This window comes from Olea europaea, chromosome 10 (genome assembly GCF_002742605.1).
Source record: "Olea europaea var. sylvestris chromosome 10, O_europaea_v1, whole genome shotgun sequence".
NCBI classification, from domain to species: Eukaryota; Viridiplantae; Streptophyta; class Magnoliopsida; order Lamiales; family Oleaceae; genus Olea; species Olea europaea.
Window position 1 is genome coordinate 12,356,333 of NC_036246.1, and position 13,678 is coordinate 12,370,010.

Below are 13,678 nucleotides of genomic sequence, written 5' to 3' on the forward strand. Positions count from 1 at the left end.
GCTCCGTTGCGAACGGCTACAGCCACCAATGCAATAGGCGACCGGTCTTGCGACACTCCAGCGACAAAAGCAGTAGGTGATCGAAATCTAGATGGTGGGGTGGGGAAGAAGCCGTTGAACCGCTACGAGTGGCTACAGCTGTCGATATAATAAGCGACCAATTTTGCGAAACTCTAGCGAGAGAAGCAGTAGGTAGCCGAAATCTCGAGGGTGGAATGTGGAAGAAGTCGTCGACCTAATTTTTGGGTAAGAGAGTGACCATCTGATTTTTGGGGAAAGGAGAGACTGTGTAGGTTAGAAATAAATCAGGGTCTGAGGTGTAAAATAAGTGTTCAGGGGGATGGGCGGGCGGAATTAATTTGTCTTATTTAATTTAGAAATTAGTATTTATCACCTGATTATTGAAATTTAGCCTGAGTTTGGTTGCCATTTTCATCTTCATTTGTAGAAGAATTTGCACCGTTACACAGTAAAAATGCAGGTGCATTTAATGTTCATCAGAAATGTTTTTATATTTTTACCCTTTTTGCATTTATTTCAAAGTTAAGGAGGGGGTATTTCAGGAAATTCCATGCTGTTGAGTCAAAAAAGATGGCCGTGTATGGCCCACTTACTGTTTCAACAGGCAAAAATTTTCTGAAAATGTGGTGAAAATGGAAAACAAACAGAGGTTTAATGTTTCGCCCACTTGCTTTTGAATTGTAATATTAAAAAGAAGGATTCTAAGTAATTTTTCCTTTAATGATTGTATATAAAAGATTGTGTTGATAGAGATACATGGAATTTATTATTTCTATTTTTATCTTTCTTCAGAGATATATTTATATTTTTAACACATTATATGGTCCCGATAAGACAGTAACTACACCAACTTAAAGTAAGAAATATCTGCTACACGTTTGCAGTGATGCAATGTGATGATGCAAAAATATTGCATCACTTTAATTTGCTTAGAAAAGACATCTAACATATCAATTTGATATTTTGTAGGATAAAAGATTGATAGAGTCGAGCTGTAATAAAAAATTTACAGCTGTTATGTGTAGTAATAACATGTGTAAGAGTCGAAATAGGGATAGGTTCCTCACTAACACAATCATAGTTGCCTCGAAAATTGTGCCTATTTAGCAAGCAACGAAGATACTAACAAATATTTACTTTATTATTATAAATCATATTTAATATTGAAACTATCTAGATCCTTAAATACGAAAGTACGTAGATGTTACTCAATGAAAACCTAATTTTTTTTAACGATAAATCAAAATTCCTTGCACGATTGCTAGTTTGCAAGTATTTGTTGCCAAAGTTCGTGTAAATCACTAACCCTATAAATAAGAACTCATTTTAAAAATTACAAATTTATATTAAATTGGAGCTAGTTACAAATTCCAATAAGAAAGGACTTCAAAATTCATATAAGCAAAAGTCTTAAGTATATATCTTTCATCACGAGGCATTATCACAACAAATAAGAAAATCCAGTAACCTTCTTTAACCTTTAAAGGAAGAAAAATTAATGGATTCTATTTGTCTACTTTACTAACTGTTTGCAGTAATGCAATATCATGATGCAAAATATTGCATTCATTCTCGTGAATTTCATTATAATCTTTTTTCAAGCATTGTATTTCACACTAAATTTTGTAGAATAAAGAAGGAACAAAGTCGAGCTATAATAAAAATTTATGTAGTTACCTTTGGATTGTGTGTCCATATAGTATATTTTGCTATGATAAAATAATAATTTATGATAAAGAAATTATGATTTTAATTTATTATTGAGCATGCGAATTAAAGTACATATGATCACTTCTAATAATATAAATTGGATACTTGCTTTGAGAAGTGTAGTATGACACAATTTGTATTTTAATCGTAAATAATTTTTTCATGACCAATATATAAGGGCTGACACTTTGTACTGGAAAGTTGTAGTATTGACCGATTCACTATTCATGTTTGTAATTTGTCCTTATCACATAAATAATTAAAAGTGACACTAGTACACTTGGAGTACATTAAACGGGCCACGTGTTGAGTTTAATTCTATAACATGACTATGCGAAGAGTTAAATTTTACTTGATAGTTGTATATTTCATCTAAATCACTTGACAGAGTTATGTATATCTTTTTGTGATTTTAATAGTTTTTTGATTAATCAATGAGTAAGATCAATTTGATTGATCAAATATTTTGGTGAATGAGAAACTCAAGAATGAGCAAAGCAGAGAGTATGAATTCGAATCGTCGCCCTTGAAAATGAGTAGAGTGACTATTTAGACATTTTCTGTTGAGCGATTAAAAATTGAGCTTAGTGTTTAGCGTCGACTAAACTTCGATATCAGTGATTAGTTCGCAGGATCGTTGAAGAAAATAGTACTTACAAACTATGCCGCTATTTGGTGGGAAATAAAATTAAAATTTTAATAGATTTTAATAAAAATTGATGAAACGTATAATTGGAAGTTGGGACAAGTAACATGTGATGTTTGATTTTAGGACAAAAAACCTTATGCCTCTCATTGATATAATGGTTGAACGGGTCCCATACCTCACAAAGTAGCTTTATGATTATTGATCAAATTATTACAAACATATTGTACAAACTTATGCAATAATATGAATTAAAGCTGCTGCTGCTGCTTTTTCTTGCAAACGAAGATTTAGAATTTTATACATATAGTTCCATTGGCATAGGCAAACTCGCAATTCCATTTTTATGACCTTCCAAGTTGATCTCTTCCTAGGAAAGTACGTAGTTTACTAACCCACTTGAATTGGAACCAAATTCAAGACCGTTAGCCCCCGTTTGACTCCCATTACATTACATTTTATTTTCTTTTCAACCACACAATTTTCTATAAAATAATATTACACGTAAATCGAAATTTTTTACTTCTTTTTGAACCACTCATTTTTCAAAAAAACCCACTATTGCACCTATTTTTACTTTAAAAAATGGGGGCCACACGGGGGCTTAGTTGTAGGGAACAACAACAACAATAACAACAACAACAATAATAATAATAATAATAATAATAATAATAATAATAATTGGTGAAAGCTATATAATTTTAATGATTGTATATAAAAGATTGTGTTGATAGAGATGCATGGAATTTATTATTTCTATTTTTTACATTTCTTTAGACATATTTATATCTTTAACACATTATATGGTCCCGATAAGACACTAACTACACCACCTTAAAGTAAGAAATGGACATTCTTTATCTGCTACGTGTTTGCAGTGATGCAATGTGATGATGTACAAGTATTGCATCACTTTAATTTGATTAGAAAAGACCTCGCCCCTGTTTGGGATTCCACCGAAATGAAAAATGTGACTGTTGCAGTTTCAGTCGGGTCCCATACGTGAAAGTAGGTCTACAATTACAGTTAGAAATGATTGATAACGAGACAATTTTTTTAATTTTTCTGGCCAATAATGTGCCCCAAACAGGGGCCTAAAACATCTATATGATATTTTATAGGATAAAAAATTGATAAAGATTCAAGCTGCAATAAAAAAATTTACAGCTGTTGTATATTGTAATAACATGTGTAAGAGTCAAAATAGAAATATGTTCCTCACTAACATTATCATAGTTAGCTGGAAAATTGTGCAAATTTAGCAAGCAATTAAAATATTAATAAATATTTACTTCATTATTATAAATCATATATTGAAACCAGATCCCTAAATATGGAAATACATATATTTTACCCAATGAAAATATAAATTTTCTAATGATAAATCAAAATCCCTTGCACGATTAGTTACTTATGCTAGTTTGCAAGTATATGCCGCAAGAGTTCGCGTAAGCCACTAAACCTATAAATAGGAACTCATTCCAAAAATTAAAAATTTGTATCAAATTGGAGCTAGTTACAGATTCAATAGGAAAGTACTTCAAAATCGTATAAGCAAAATCTAGTAGCTGTATAGATCTCCATTAAAAATCTTAAATACTTGATTGTAAATTGAAATTTCTTACACGTTAATTACAAATACTTATCGACAAGCATTTGCCACAGAGGGTTATGAGAACCAAAACTCTATTGATAGATAAGAACACTATCTAGTTAATTCCTAAAAGTGTAAATTTAAATTCGAGTTAGCAACAAATTCTAACACGAAAGTACTAAAAACATTACATAAGCAAAAATGTTAAATACATGTTCTCGATCATGAGCCATATAACTATTATTATAGAGAAAACCTAACAAGATTATTTTGTTAACGAATCAAAATAAATTTAGCTTTCTTTTGAATAAGTTTATGAAATATTTCAATTGGAAGAGAGGTACATAACATGTTTGTTCATTAATGTAGTATTCAATATTGTATGATAAATATATATTATTTAAAACTGATTATATCAACTTGTTTGATTATGTACTCGACCTCGAACCTTGTTTTTGTAACAAGTTCGTTTAAGTTCACTAACTTCTTTGGATGTATAGTGCACTTTTGTTAATTAATGAAATTTATTTTTGAAACCTACGTTGCAATTAATAATTTATAAAATCAAAAAAACTCTTCACATAAAAATAAAAAGAATAATGCTATTTGCAATCGCTCACTGTCGCAGTCGCCCTACGTGACATACACATGACAGGTGGTTATTTGATACATTAATGAATAAAAAAACTACCACATTAATGTATCAAATAATCATCTGCCATGTGTATGCCACGTAGGACGACTGCGGCAGTGAACGACTACGAATAGTATTACTCAAATAAAAAAGAAATGAAAGAAAAATGATGCCTGACAGTGAACGACTACGAATAGCATTGCTCAAATAAAAAAGAAATGAAAGAAAAATGATGCCTCAGGTGGAGTGTATGTATGTCTATCAGTTCATTATCAGTTCACAGTACACAAGTAATTTTCTTAACATTGGAAAAATTTTCTTTGGTGACTTTTATATCACTAAAGTTAAAGGTCAAGAGACGTTAAAACTTTGGGAAAAGACAGCCAGTGTTTTATAAAACTAATTCATCATCTTCATTTGTGGTCAAAAGAAGGGCCAGATGTAAAACTGCGTTTGAATATCTGGGTTGAGGTCGGCTAGCTTCACTTTACCCTTCATGAGGAGGATGATGAATTTAAGCCATTGTTTGAGTCTCATTTTGACGGGAAAAATGAATTTTTAAATAGTGTATTGATAGAAAATTTGTGATTAAAAAATAAAGAAAAATTTTGGATTTGTGTGTAATTTTATTTTATTGAAGAATGTGTAGTTAAAATAATGTCAAAATACTGTAGAAGAATTCATTTTTTTCCAAAGAATAGGCATAATCATAGGAAAATGCTATTTGTATATTTCATGTATAAATTCAAATTGAAATTGTATGAGATGTAAAAATTTGTGCCATGAATTATTTAAGTGTTGTTGAAATCAAAAATAAAAAAGTGAGTCATCTCACACACTGTAAAAAAAATAAATTCTAAAACTTAATCTCATCGTAACGGAACTGATAACTACATCCATATAAGAACTTCAATAAATATTAGACTGAGCCTTAATAATTAATGAGAGTGTTCGAAATGGCCCCTAATGAGGCCTATTTTGGCTCATTTAGTAGTTCTAGATTGCCCTCGACAAAAAAATGGTTAACTCATAAATTTTTTTAGTGTTTTTCTTGCGAGCTAGCTCGCTCGTGGACTCATGTGCGAGGCGTCTCATTATAAGTGAGTAAAAGAGTAATTTTACCATGAAAAAATTGCATAGCCGGCTAAAATTGCTCCACTAAGAGACAAGTTCGTGGTGTGAGCCAAGCCTCACTTTGGTGAAAGTGAGTTTGCTCGCACTTGGCTTGTCTTATAGTTCAGCGCGAGTTGGATCATGTGGTGGATCGAGTCAAGCTAGCGGTAGGCGAGATGAATGGCTTGCTCGACTCATTTAACATCCTTAGATGTAATCCAGAATATGCCAAGTTAGGATTGACAAAAATTTTGGGCTTTTCAGAGACAAGTTGAGAGAACTTGATCGACAGTTATTTTAACACCGCTATTCGAATTATCATTTCCTTTTCAATAAAAAATAAATTACTTTTTTAAAATTTGCTTATATGCACGATAAAAGTATTACGTCTAAACAAAAATCCTTAGGCATCAGCAACCAATAATTTCCAAAATTCAAGTTTTTTATATAACCACTAAAGATAAAGTGAAAAGACTTGTAGACTTTGGCAAGAGGCTGGTTGGGTGATTTCCATGTAAAAAAACTTAAAGGGAAGCTTGCAATCACAAAGAAAACGATGGTATTTTAGTCTTAGTGCATTTTATATTTAAGTTGTTTTTTACAATCATTTTTTATTTAAAGTTTGTTGTAAATATATTTTATATACACGAGCCTATTTGATTTAGATAAAAATTAGATTTTTAATAAATTTTGATAAAAATAATTAAATGTGTGATTAAAAAATTTTGATTTTTATAAAATTTGTGGTTAAAATTAATTATTAACTTTGATTTATATTTTTAAAATTTTTTTACTGAACCAAATAGGGGACCCGTATATTTAGTAAATTTTCCTAAAATAACAAGGGAATTGCTATTTCCATCTACAATTCTTATATATTTATCCACTTTTAAAAAAATTCTATATTATATTTTTAACATTATGTAAATTTACTTAAATAAACAAGAATAAAACAAATAAAGATTATTATCTAAATTCATCCACTAATCTTTATGAAAAAGTAAGTTTCTCTTCCCACATTAACAATGGGAAGTTTTTTATGGTGCAAGAGATCAATTCTACTAATATTTATCCTCATTAAATGCTTTTGGGTCTTTTATATTTTTTTGAGACTTCACGTCTAATTAAAAACCTAATATTCATAAATTATCTTCTTTACATATAGGACTTGTGCCGTTAGTTTGTCTTCCACTTTTATTAACGAATTCGTAAAATCACTTTTATTAACGAATTCAAGCCTTGATAGTTGACTAAATATTTGGATTACGATTGAAAATAATTGTGAGATGGACCATTTGGGAGGGATTTTTGGATTGGTGATGTTCATATCAAATCTTCTAGGGATAGCCTCAATATAATGGACCTCCAAAATGAAGCACATCATGTTACGGTCGAAATCAATGATTTGACTCTCCAGAAAATCGCGATCACTAAAACAATTTCAAGCTACTTCACTTAAAAACATCTTGAATGAAAAATGGGTGGAACATATCCACTCATTACTTCCCTATAATGTAAGTGTTATACCCTAAATCCAATCGATTTAGGTTGTAAATATTATTTTTGCCAAGATCTATTATTTGTTTAATTTAATATTCTAATAAATAATATTAAATAATAGAGTTCAAAAATTCAAGTTTAAGTAATTTGTTAATTATAAGGAGTTGTGATTGTGATATGTAAATTACATATGATTGAATTTTAAATAATTCATGGTCGTAAGTAATAACGAGATATAGATATCATTATTACGGATAGACCATTACATGTGACATTTCTTACTTGCAAAGTAAGTAGTTGATCTCACAAACTAAAGTATGGTGACACTTAAATGAACGCGTGGATGTTTTGTTATAGAACGAAATATTGGAGACCTTCTAAGAGATTTTATATGGATAACTATCTGAGTGTCAGTGATTAATCTCTAACGTTCGGTAGTGAAATTGGTCATTTGACTTGAGGTCGTCATAATGCCTTGTATGAGGACAGTCGTGCTCAGACGGTGTTGAATGTTGCTCTACCAAGGATTGCTAATACGACGTCGTTCGGGTATGTCAAGAATCATATGAAAGTTGTGAATAACCAATAGAGAATTCATCACTCTTAGATAGTAAGATATTGTGATCTACATTTAATTCAATTAAGTCAATAATGAAATATTTGGTCAAGGTATACTCATAAGTCGAAAATGAGTTTTCGACTCATATTGACTTAATAGTAGAATGAAAGATATGATCGATAATCAAAATTGACACACTTCCATATCCCATAATTGATCGGATTATATTGACGAAAAGATTATAATTTCATGGTAAATGAACAAGTTTGATTTTGTCATAACATGTGACATTTCCCGTCACGTGTTATCCTGACACATGGCTGGATGTTAATCTGGGATGACGAGTGTGAATTGATGATAAATTAAAATGATGTTTTAATTTATCAATTTTATTAGATTAAAATAGTATTTCATGTCGCTTAGTACCATGATCGGGAACCTGATGAGTCGCACACAAAAAAGAATTGGAAAATTGTAATTTGTCAATTAATTAATTTCACAATAGTTAGATAAATTAATTAATTGAGTTAGTTATTTATAGGTTCGAATTAATTAATTGAATTAATTAATTTATGAATCGAATTTAATTAAATGAATTAATTAAATATTGGACTGGGTAAGGCCATGCCCGTTCGAGCTGATATAAACACATGGCTAGGATTTTTTATTCATAGATGTTTCTCATAATCTTGCTAGCCTGGTGGCTGCAATCAAAGTTCAGTGGTTAAAACTCGACATTTTAATGTTCAATGATCAATCAAAGATATAGATTTAAGTCCAGTGATCAAAACTCGACACTTTTCAAAGTTCAGTGTCCAAAACCTGACATTTTAAAGTTCAGTGGCCAATAAAAAACGTGGACATAAGTTCAATGAGCATTGGGACAATTACCTCAATAATCCTTCATTTTTCCCAATCTTCCGCATTTCTGAGGCAGAATCGCTCACAAGAAGTCGAAATGGCAGGAGGACATGGGCATGGCTCTACTTACAAAGGCGTAACCTTGCACCAACCCAAACGTTGGCATACTGTCACCGGCAAGGGCCTGTGTGCCGTCATGTGGTACTTTAATGCATATACATATACATTTACTAAATTACACACAGCCAGGCTTTAATTTCTAATTATTTCTCTTTATCACCTTAGATCTATGTGCAAAGTGGCTGAAACTAAGTTTAATTTTACTTTTCCGTTTTTTATTTTTATGGGTAATTTGCTTTTTGAAGCTTAAAATTGGTCGTATTAAAATGTCGTATTTTCGTGCTTAATTCATGATTAGAATTGTTATCCTCATTTTGTGGATAATTACTGACTTTAGCCGTTTTACTTTTCCAAGTTAGCATGTAATTCGTATTCGGTTCATGAATTTGCTTGAGCAACTTATCGTTGCTAATGGAATATTACCAGATTTTTATTTACTGGTCTAAAAAATATATGCGGATGGTATTGGAATTTCAGATCGACTGTTGTTAGTTTTCTTAGAATTTGTAGTTAGAAGACATAAATTGTATATTGTGTATTATTCTGCTTTGGATATGCTGAATATTAAAGCTGTTATTATACATAGGTTAATTTGTGAATATCCTGTCCATTCTCAAATCTTAGACTTTTACCAAATTCAGTACACACTTCCCTCCTAGAATGTTGCATTTTTAAATTTTGAAGCAGTCTTTTGAGACATTTTTTCAGTTAGAGGCATTTCGATTACAATTATACTTGCAGTTGCCAGTAGTGGCTAGGCCAAATTTATTTGATGGAGTGCAATAAGTAATTGGGGAAAGGGGGAGAATTGAAATTTTTGTGGAAAATAATGGGTGGACAAATCTTTGTAGCCATATTATCTAGATGGTTGAACATTTGTGAGATTTTCCCTGGCCTATTGTATTTACTATTTATTATTGTTTGGAGGCAATTTCTTAATGAAAGAAGCATGTGAATTTTAATTATGTTATATTTTTAAAAAGTTAGCCACCTTCACCCTCTTTTCTGCATCCTAGAGGAACCTAATTGATGGTATGAAAAACTTCGGCAACATTAATGATAGTACCTGATTATTGTAGAAGTTAGTCTGTTAGACGTTCAAAAAATTGTTGAAAGATCGATTACTTCTGATTTTTGAAGGACATTATCATTTTCTATACCTAAATGTTCATGTTGGTTTATGTTTTAATTATTTACAGTGAGCCCTAGTTTCACGGGTCGACCGTCTAAGTCAAAGAGCAGGATTATTTTTCGCACCCCGTAAAGTGGTAGTCTCACTCCTTTCGACTACCTTTCGCCTACTTTTATTACGAGTCTAAACATGATCTGTTGTGTACTTCGTCTTAAAGGATTTTACTAAGGTGTAATCATCTAATAAATCCTTGCGTTGCACTTGGTGCCAAGATGCTCACCTATTTGTAATGTACGTCTTATAGGTTGTCTGCATGCTCATGCACTACATACAGTCCTCTCGAAGCGTACTTGTTGGAAAAAGGAGCTTTCCTAGCTCCGTTTGAAGCGTTGAGGGTCATTCACATACCCCACAATGCGATCCTTGTGCGTTGTCACTTTCTATGGACATCTTAGCTTAATGCTTGTAGCCATGAACCCTGTTAGTGCCTAGACCAAGTAGGGTGGTGCGTTAATCCGTGGTTAATTAGTAGTGCCTTCATAGCTAAGTCGTTCCCACAATATTGACATCTTGCCATATTTGTCCCACTATGTGGCGGCCCCACGATTGCATTTCTAGCCTAGAACTATTGCGGCAAGGCCAGAATCCATAGTATATTCACGCAAGGACTTTAAAGTGGTTGCCTCGATAGCATTTTCAGTCTAGAGGTGTTATCATATCCAACAATGATCTGTCACCAACCTCAGGCCACCTCCGGGTGCCCAAGAAAGGCCTAATGCTACTCGATGAGTTCCCGACCTTAGGTGCCTAAAGTAGGCCCTTAGTTGCCCCTACGGCCCCTAAGGATTGCACATTTTGTACGTAAGGATTGCTCGCCGACTGCTCGAAAGCACAGGGAAGGCAGCTTGACTGCTCACCAAGCATGTCTCCTTATAATTAGACTTAGCAAGAAAAATCTAAGCGACATCAATAGACATCTTTTGGGCAATGCATCATAACTTTTATGATTGATGTTCTGGACCTCCAAACAATGTTTTGTTTGATTCATAGTGAAACTAATATCTTCAATATCAAGTCCACAAAATTTCAGCTTCAAATGATATCCGATCCTTGAGTTGACCTCAATATATTCTGAAACTACGACAATATCCCTGCATGATGCTATTGCCTTCACCCCTATGTTTTCTAACGAAACAGACTCCGATTATCGTCTGCCTTGGTGGAAAGGATCCTAACTCCTTAGGCAAGCCCTGTGTAAAGCGGCTTCCCAAAACTCCTTTGCTAAGATCCTCTGTTCATCACATGAAGTTGTTGCCATTACGGCTACTATAATCATGTGAAGCCAAGTTCTCTACTTGTCCCCCATCGGATGTCATGGACATTAGCGTCATCATGCTAAGTTGCGGTCCATGACACTTTGGCTTGTTTTGGTGTTGTGGCTTTGTTTTGAAGCTGTATCATTTTCTGTTTTCAATTAAAGAATGTTTTGAGACATTTACTAGAGTATAATTACTGGTAAATATGAGAAATGAAAGCTGTCTTTAACTTCTTTGAGATGTTTAATGCTGGATACAAGAAGAGAAATCTGCCTGGGAAACTATTCTGACATAAAAACACTATTATAGGCATTGATATTATTGTGATTGTTTAAAGTATTGCAAGCATCAACTAAGAGTATGCGATTGCTATAATTGTCTACTGATAACCCCGATCAAAGGGTCTAGAACCAGATTTGGCTTGCAGCTACCGATCAATACTTGTGATGACTTATTACTTTATTCTTTTGGCATACTCTTGGTAGAAATTTCTGTAGCATGTCCTTGAAGAAAACCTACATATCCAAATTTCCATTGAAAGTATTATATTTAACTAGTATAAATAAGCCTGGAAATTTTATTGTGACTGTTTAAAGTATTGCAAGTGTCAACTTTGAGTATGCTATTGCTATAATTGTCTACTGATAGCCCCAATCAAAAGGCCTAGAGAACCAGATGGTGGCTTGCAGCTACCGATCAATACTTGTGATGACTCATTCCTTTATTCTTGTGGGCCTGTGACACACTCTTGGTATACAGTTCTGTAGCATCTCCTTGAAGAAAACCTACATATCCAAATGTTCATTGAAAGTATTATATTTAAATTGTATAAATAAGCCTGAAAATATTTCAGCCCTATAGACCAGATCTAATATCAAAAAAGGGAAAGGAATGTGTCCATTTCATTTGCTGCACGATACGTATTTTTTTGGTGTCGCTCTTCTTAGATTTATGTGATCTACATGTTTGATCTTTCAGGTTTTGGATTCTTTATAGGGCCAAGCAAGATGGTCCTGTAGTACTGGTGAGCCTACGGTGTTTTCCTACTTTTTCATGATTGGGCTTGTGATGTTTCCCTTCTCTTTTTTCAATGATTGTATTGCATCTTTGGTTTTTGAACTCTTAAGGACATTTTCTGACATGGTTCTCATGCTTTCAGGGTTGGAGGCATCCTTGGGATGGTCATGACGATCACCATTAGGTAAGCTTTTATTGTGCTGATAACTAGATAATTTGTTGTCATATTCCTAATAGTGAGTGCGATTGTTCTGCTTTGTTTTTTGTGCATTGCATTAAATGTTAGTTCATATATATAAAGTGCAAAAAAAATATCATGTTCTTATATAGGGTATGATATTTGTTTCGTTGTGCCATATGTAAGTGAATCTGCATCTTGCTTGCCCTCGAAATACTGTAATATCAAAGAAAACTTGAAATTATTATCATTACAGAAATTGATAATTCTTAGAATTCTGACTTGTCTTTGAGTAACATCATTTTTGTCAACCGTTGACCTGTTTAAAATAGTTCCTATATTTCTTGTGCTGGTGAATGTGATACATACAAAGCCCTTCATATAGGCAATCCTGTAAATGATAATACCTGGATTAGTAAATTGTAGTTATCATTTAGTGTTCCATACTCGTATTTTCTGTTAAGAGTTGTATCCATTTCACAAATTGTGAGAATTGAGAAAAATCTTCAATTCCGTTTGAATGGATACTGCATGTTAACCAAAGAGTTGGAATAACATGGCTTTTGCTTGCCAGTTCCAACATATTTGTTGCCAGCATTATGCTCCCTTAGCTAAAAGAGTTGATAAAAACCTAAATCAAAGTCAACAATTAATTTCAACCACACGTTTCATGGATCCACAACTTTTATCAAATTTTCAACTACACATTTTTGCCCTATTTGAGCCCCATTTTTTATTTTCTGGAGAAAATGTATTTTAGAATAGTGATTTTTTTTTTTTAAGAATGTGTGGTTTAAAAATAGGAAAAACTTTTGGGTTTACGTGTAAAATTATTTTATGGGAGGATGTATGGTTGAAAATGAGTTTTGGGAAAAATGAGGCTCAAATATGTCATCGACTTATATCAAAATTTATTAAAAAATCTGATTTTTGGCTAAACCAAACAAGGGCATATTAAATGAATTTGATCTTCATAAAAGTCTCTTTGATCAATTATATCTGCCTTCAAATGATGATGTTTAAGTTTTTTTTTGTGGATTTACATTTTTTTATTTACTGGACGACTTTTGCCTCTCAGGTTTCCAGCGAAGTATAATAAGGAACGCAAGGCAGAAGCACCGATCTGCTCTTGGTATGAATGTCATTTCAGAATATCTGTTTGGTTTCTGTACAATAAATTGATGGTGAAAGAGTGTATCGAAGATGATGTGATGAGATTCTGGAATATATAGATTTTATGTTTTTATTTAAATGCTTTTGCCTGCTTTCTTTATGAA

General features: G+C 32.5%; 1 protein-coding gene across 1 annotated transcript; it reads left to right on the forward strand.

Moving 5' to 3' along the window:
- The first annotated feature begins 8,688 nt into the window (after positions 1-8,688).
- LOC111401260 (NADH dehydrogenase [ubiquinone] 1 beta subcomplex subunit 2) lies at positions 8,689-13,678 on the forward strand. The gene is made up of 4 exons (XM_023028918.1): positions 8,689-8,839; positions 12,185-12,230; positions 12,366-12,407; positions 13,480-13,678. The coding sequence occupies exons 1-3, from the start codon at positions 8,736-8,738 to the stop codon at positions 12,405-12,407; spliced, it is 192 nt and encodes a 63-aa protein (XP_022884686.1). The 5' UTR covers positions 8,689-8,735; the 3' UTR covers positions 13,480-13,678.

Coding starts and splice junctions, on each gene's coding strand:
- LOC111401260 (XM_023028918.1), top strand. CDS start 8,736: ATGGCAGGAGGACATGGGCATGGCTCTACTTACAAAGGCGTAACCTTG. Junction 8,840..12,184: donor GGCCTGTGTGCCGTCATGTG/GTACTTTAATGC, acceptor TTGATCTTTCAG/GTTTTGGATTCTTTATAGGG. Junction 12,231..12,365: donor AAGATGGTCCTGTAGTACTG/GTGAGCCTACGG, acceptor TCATGCTTTCAG/GGTTGGAGGCATCCTTGGGA.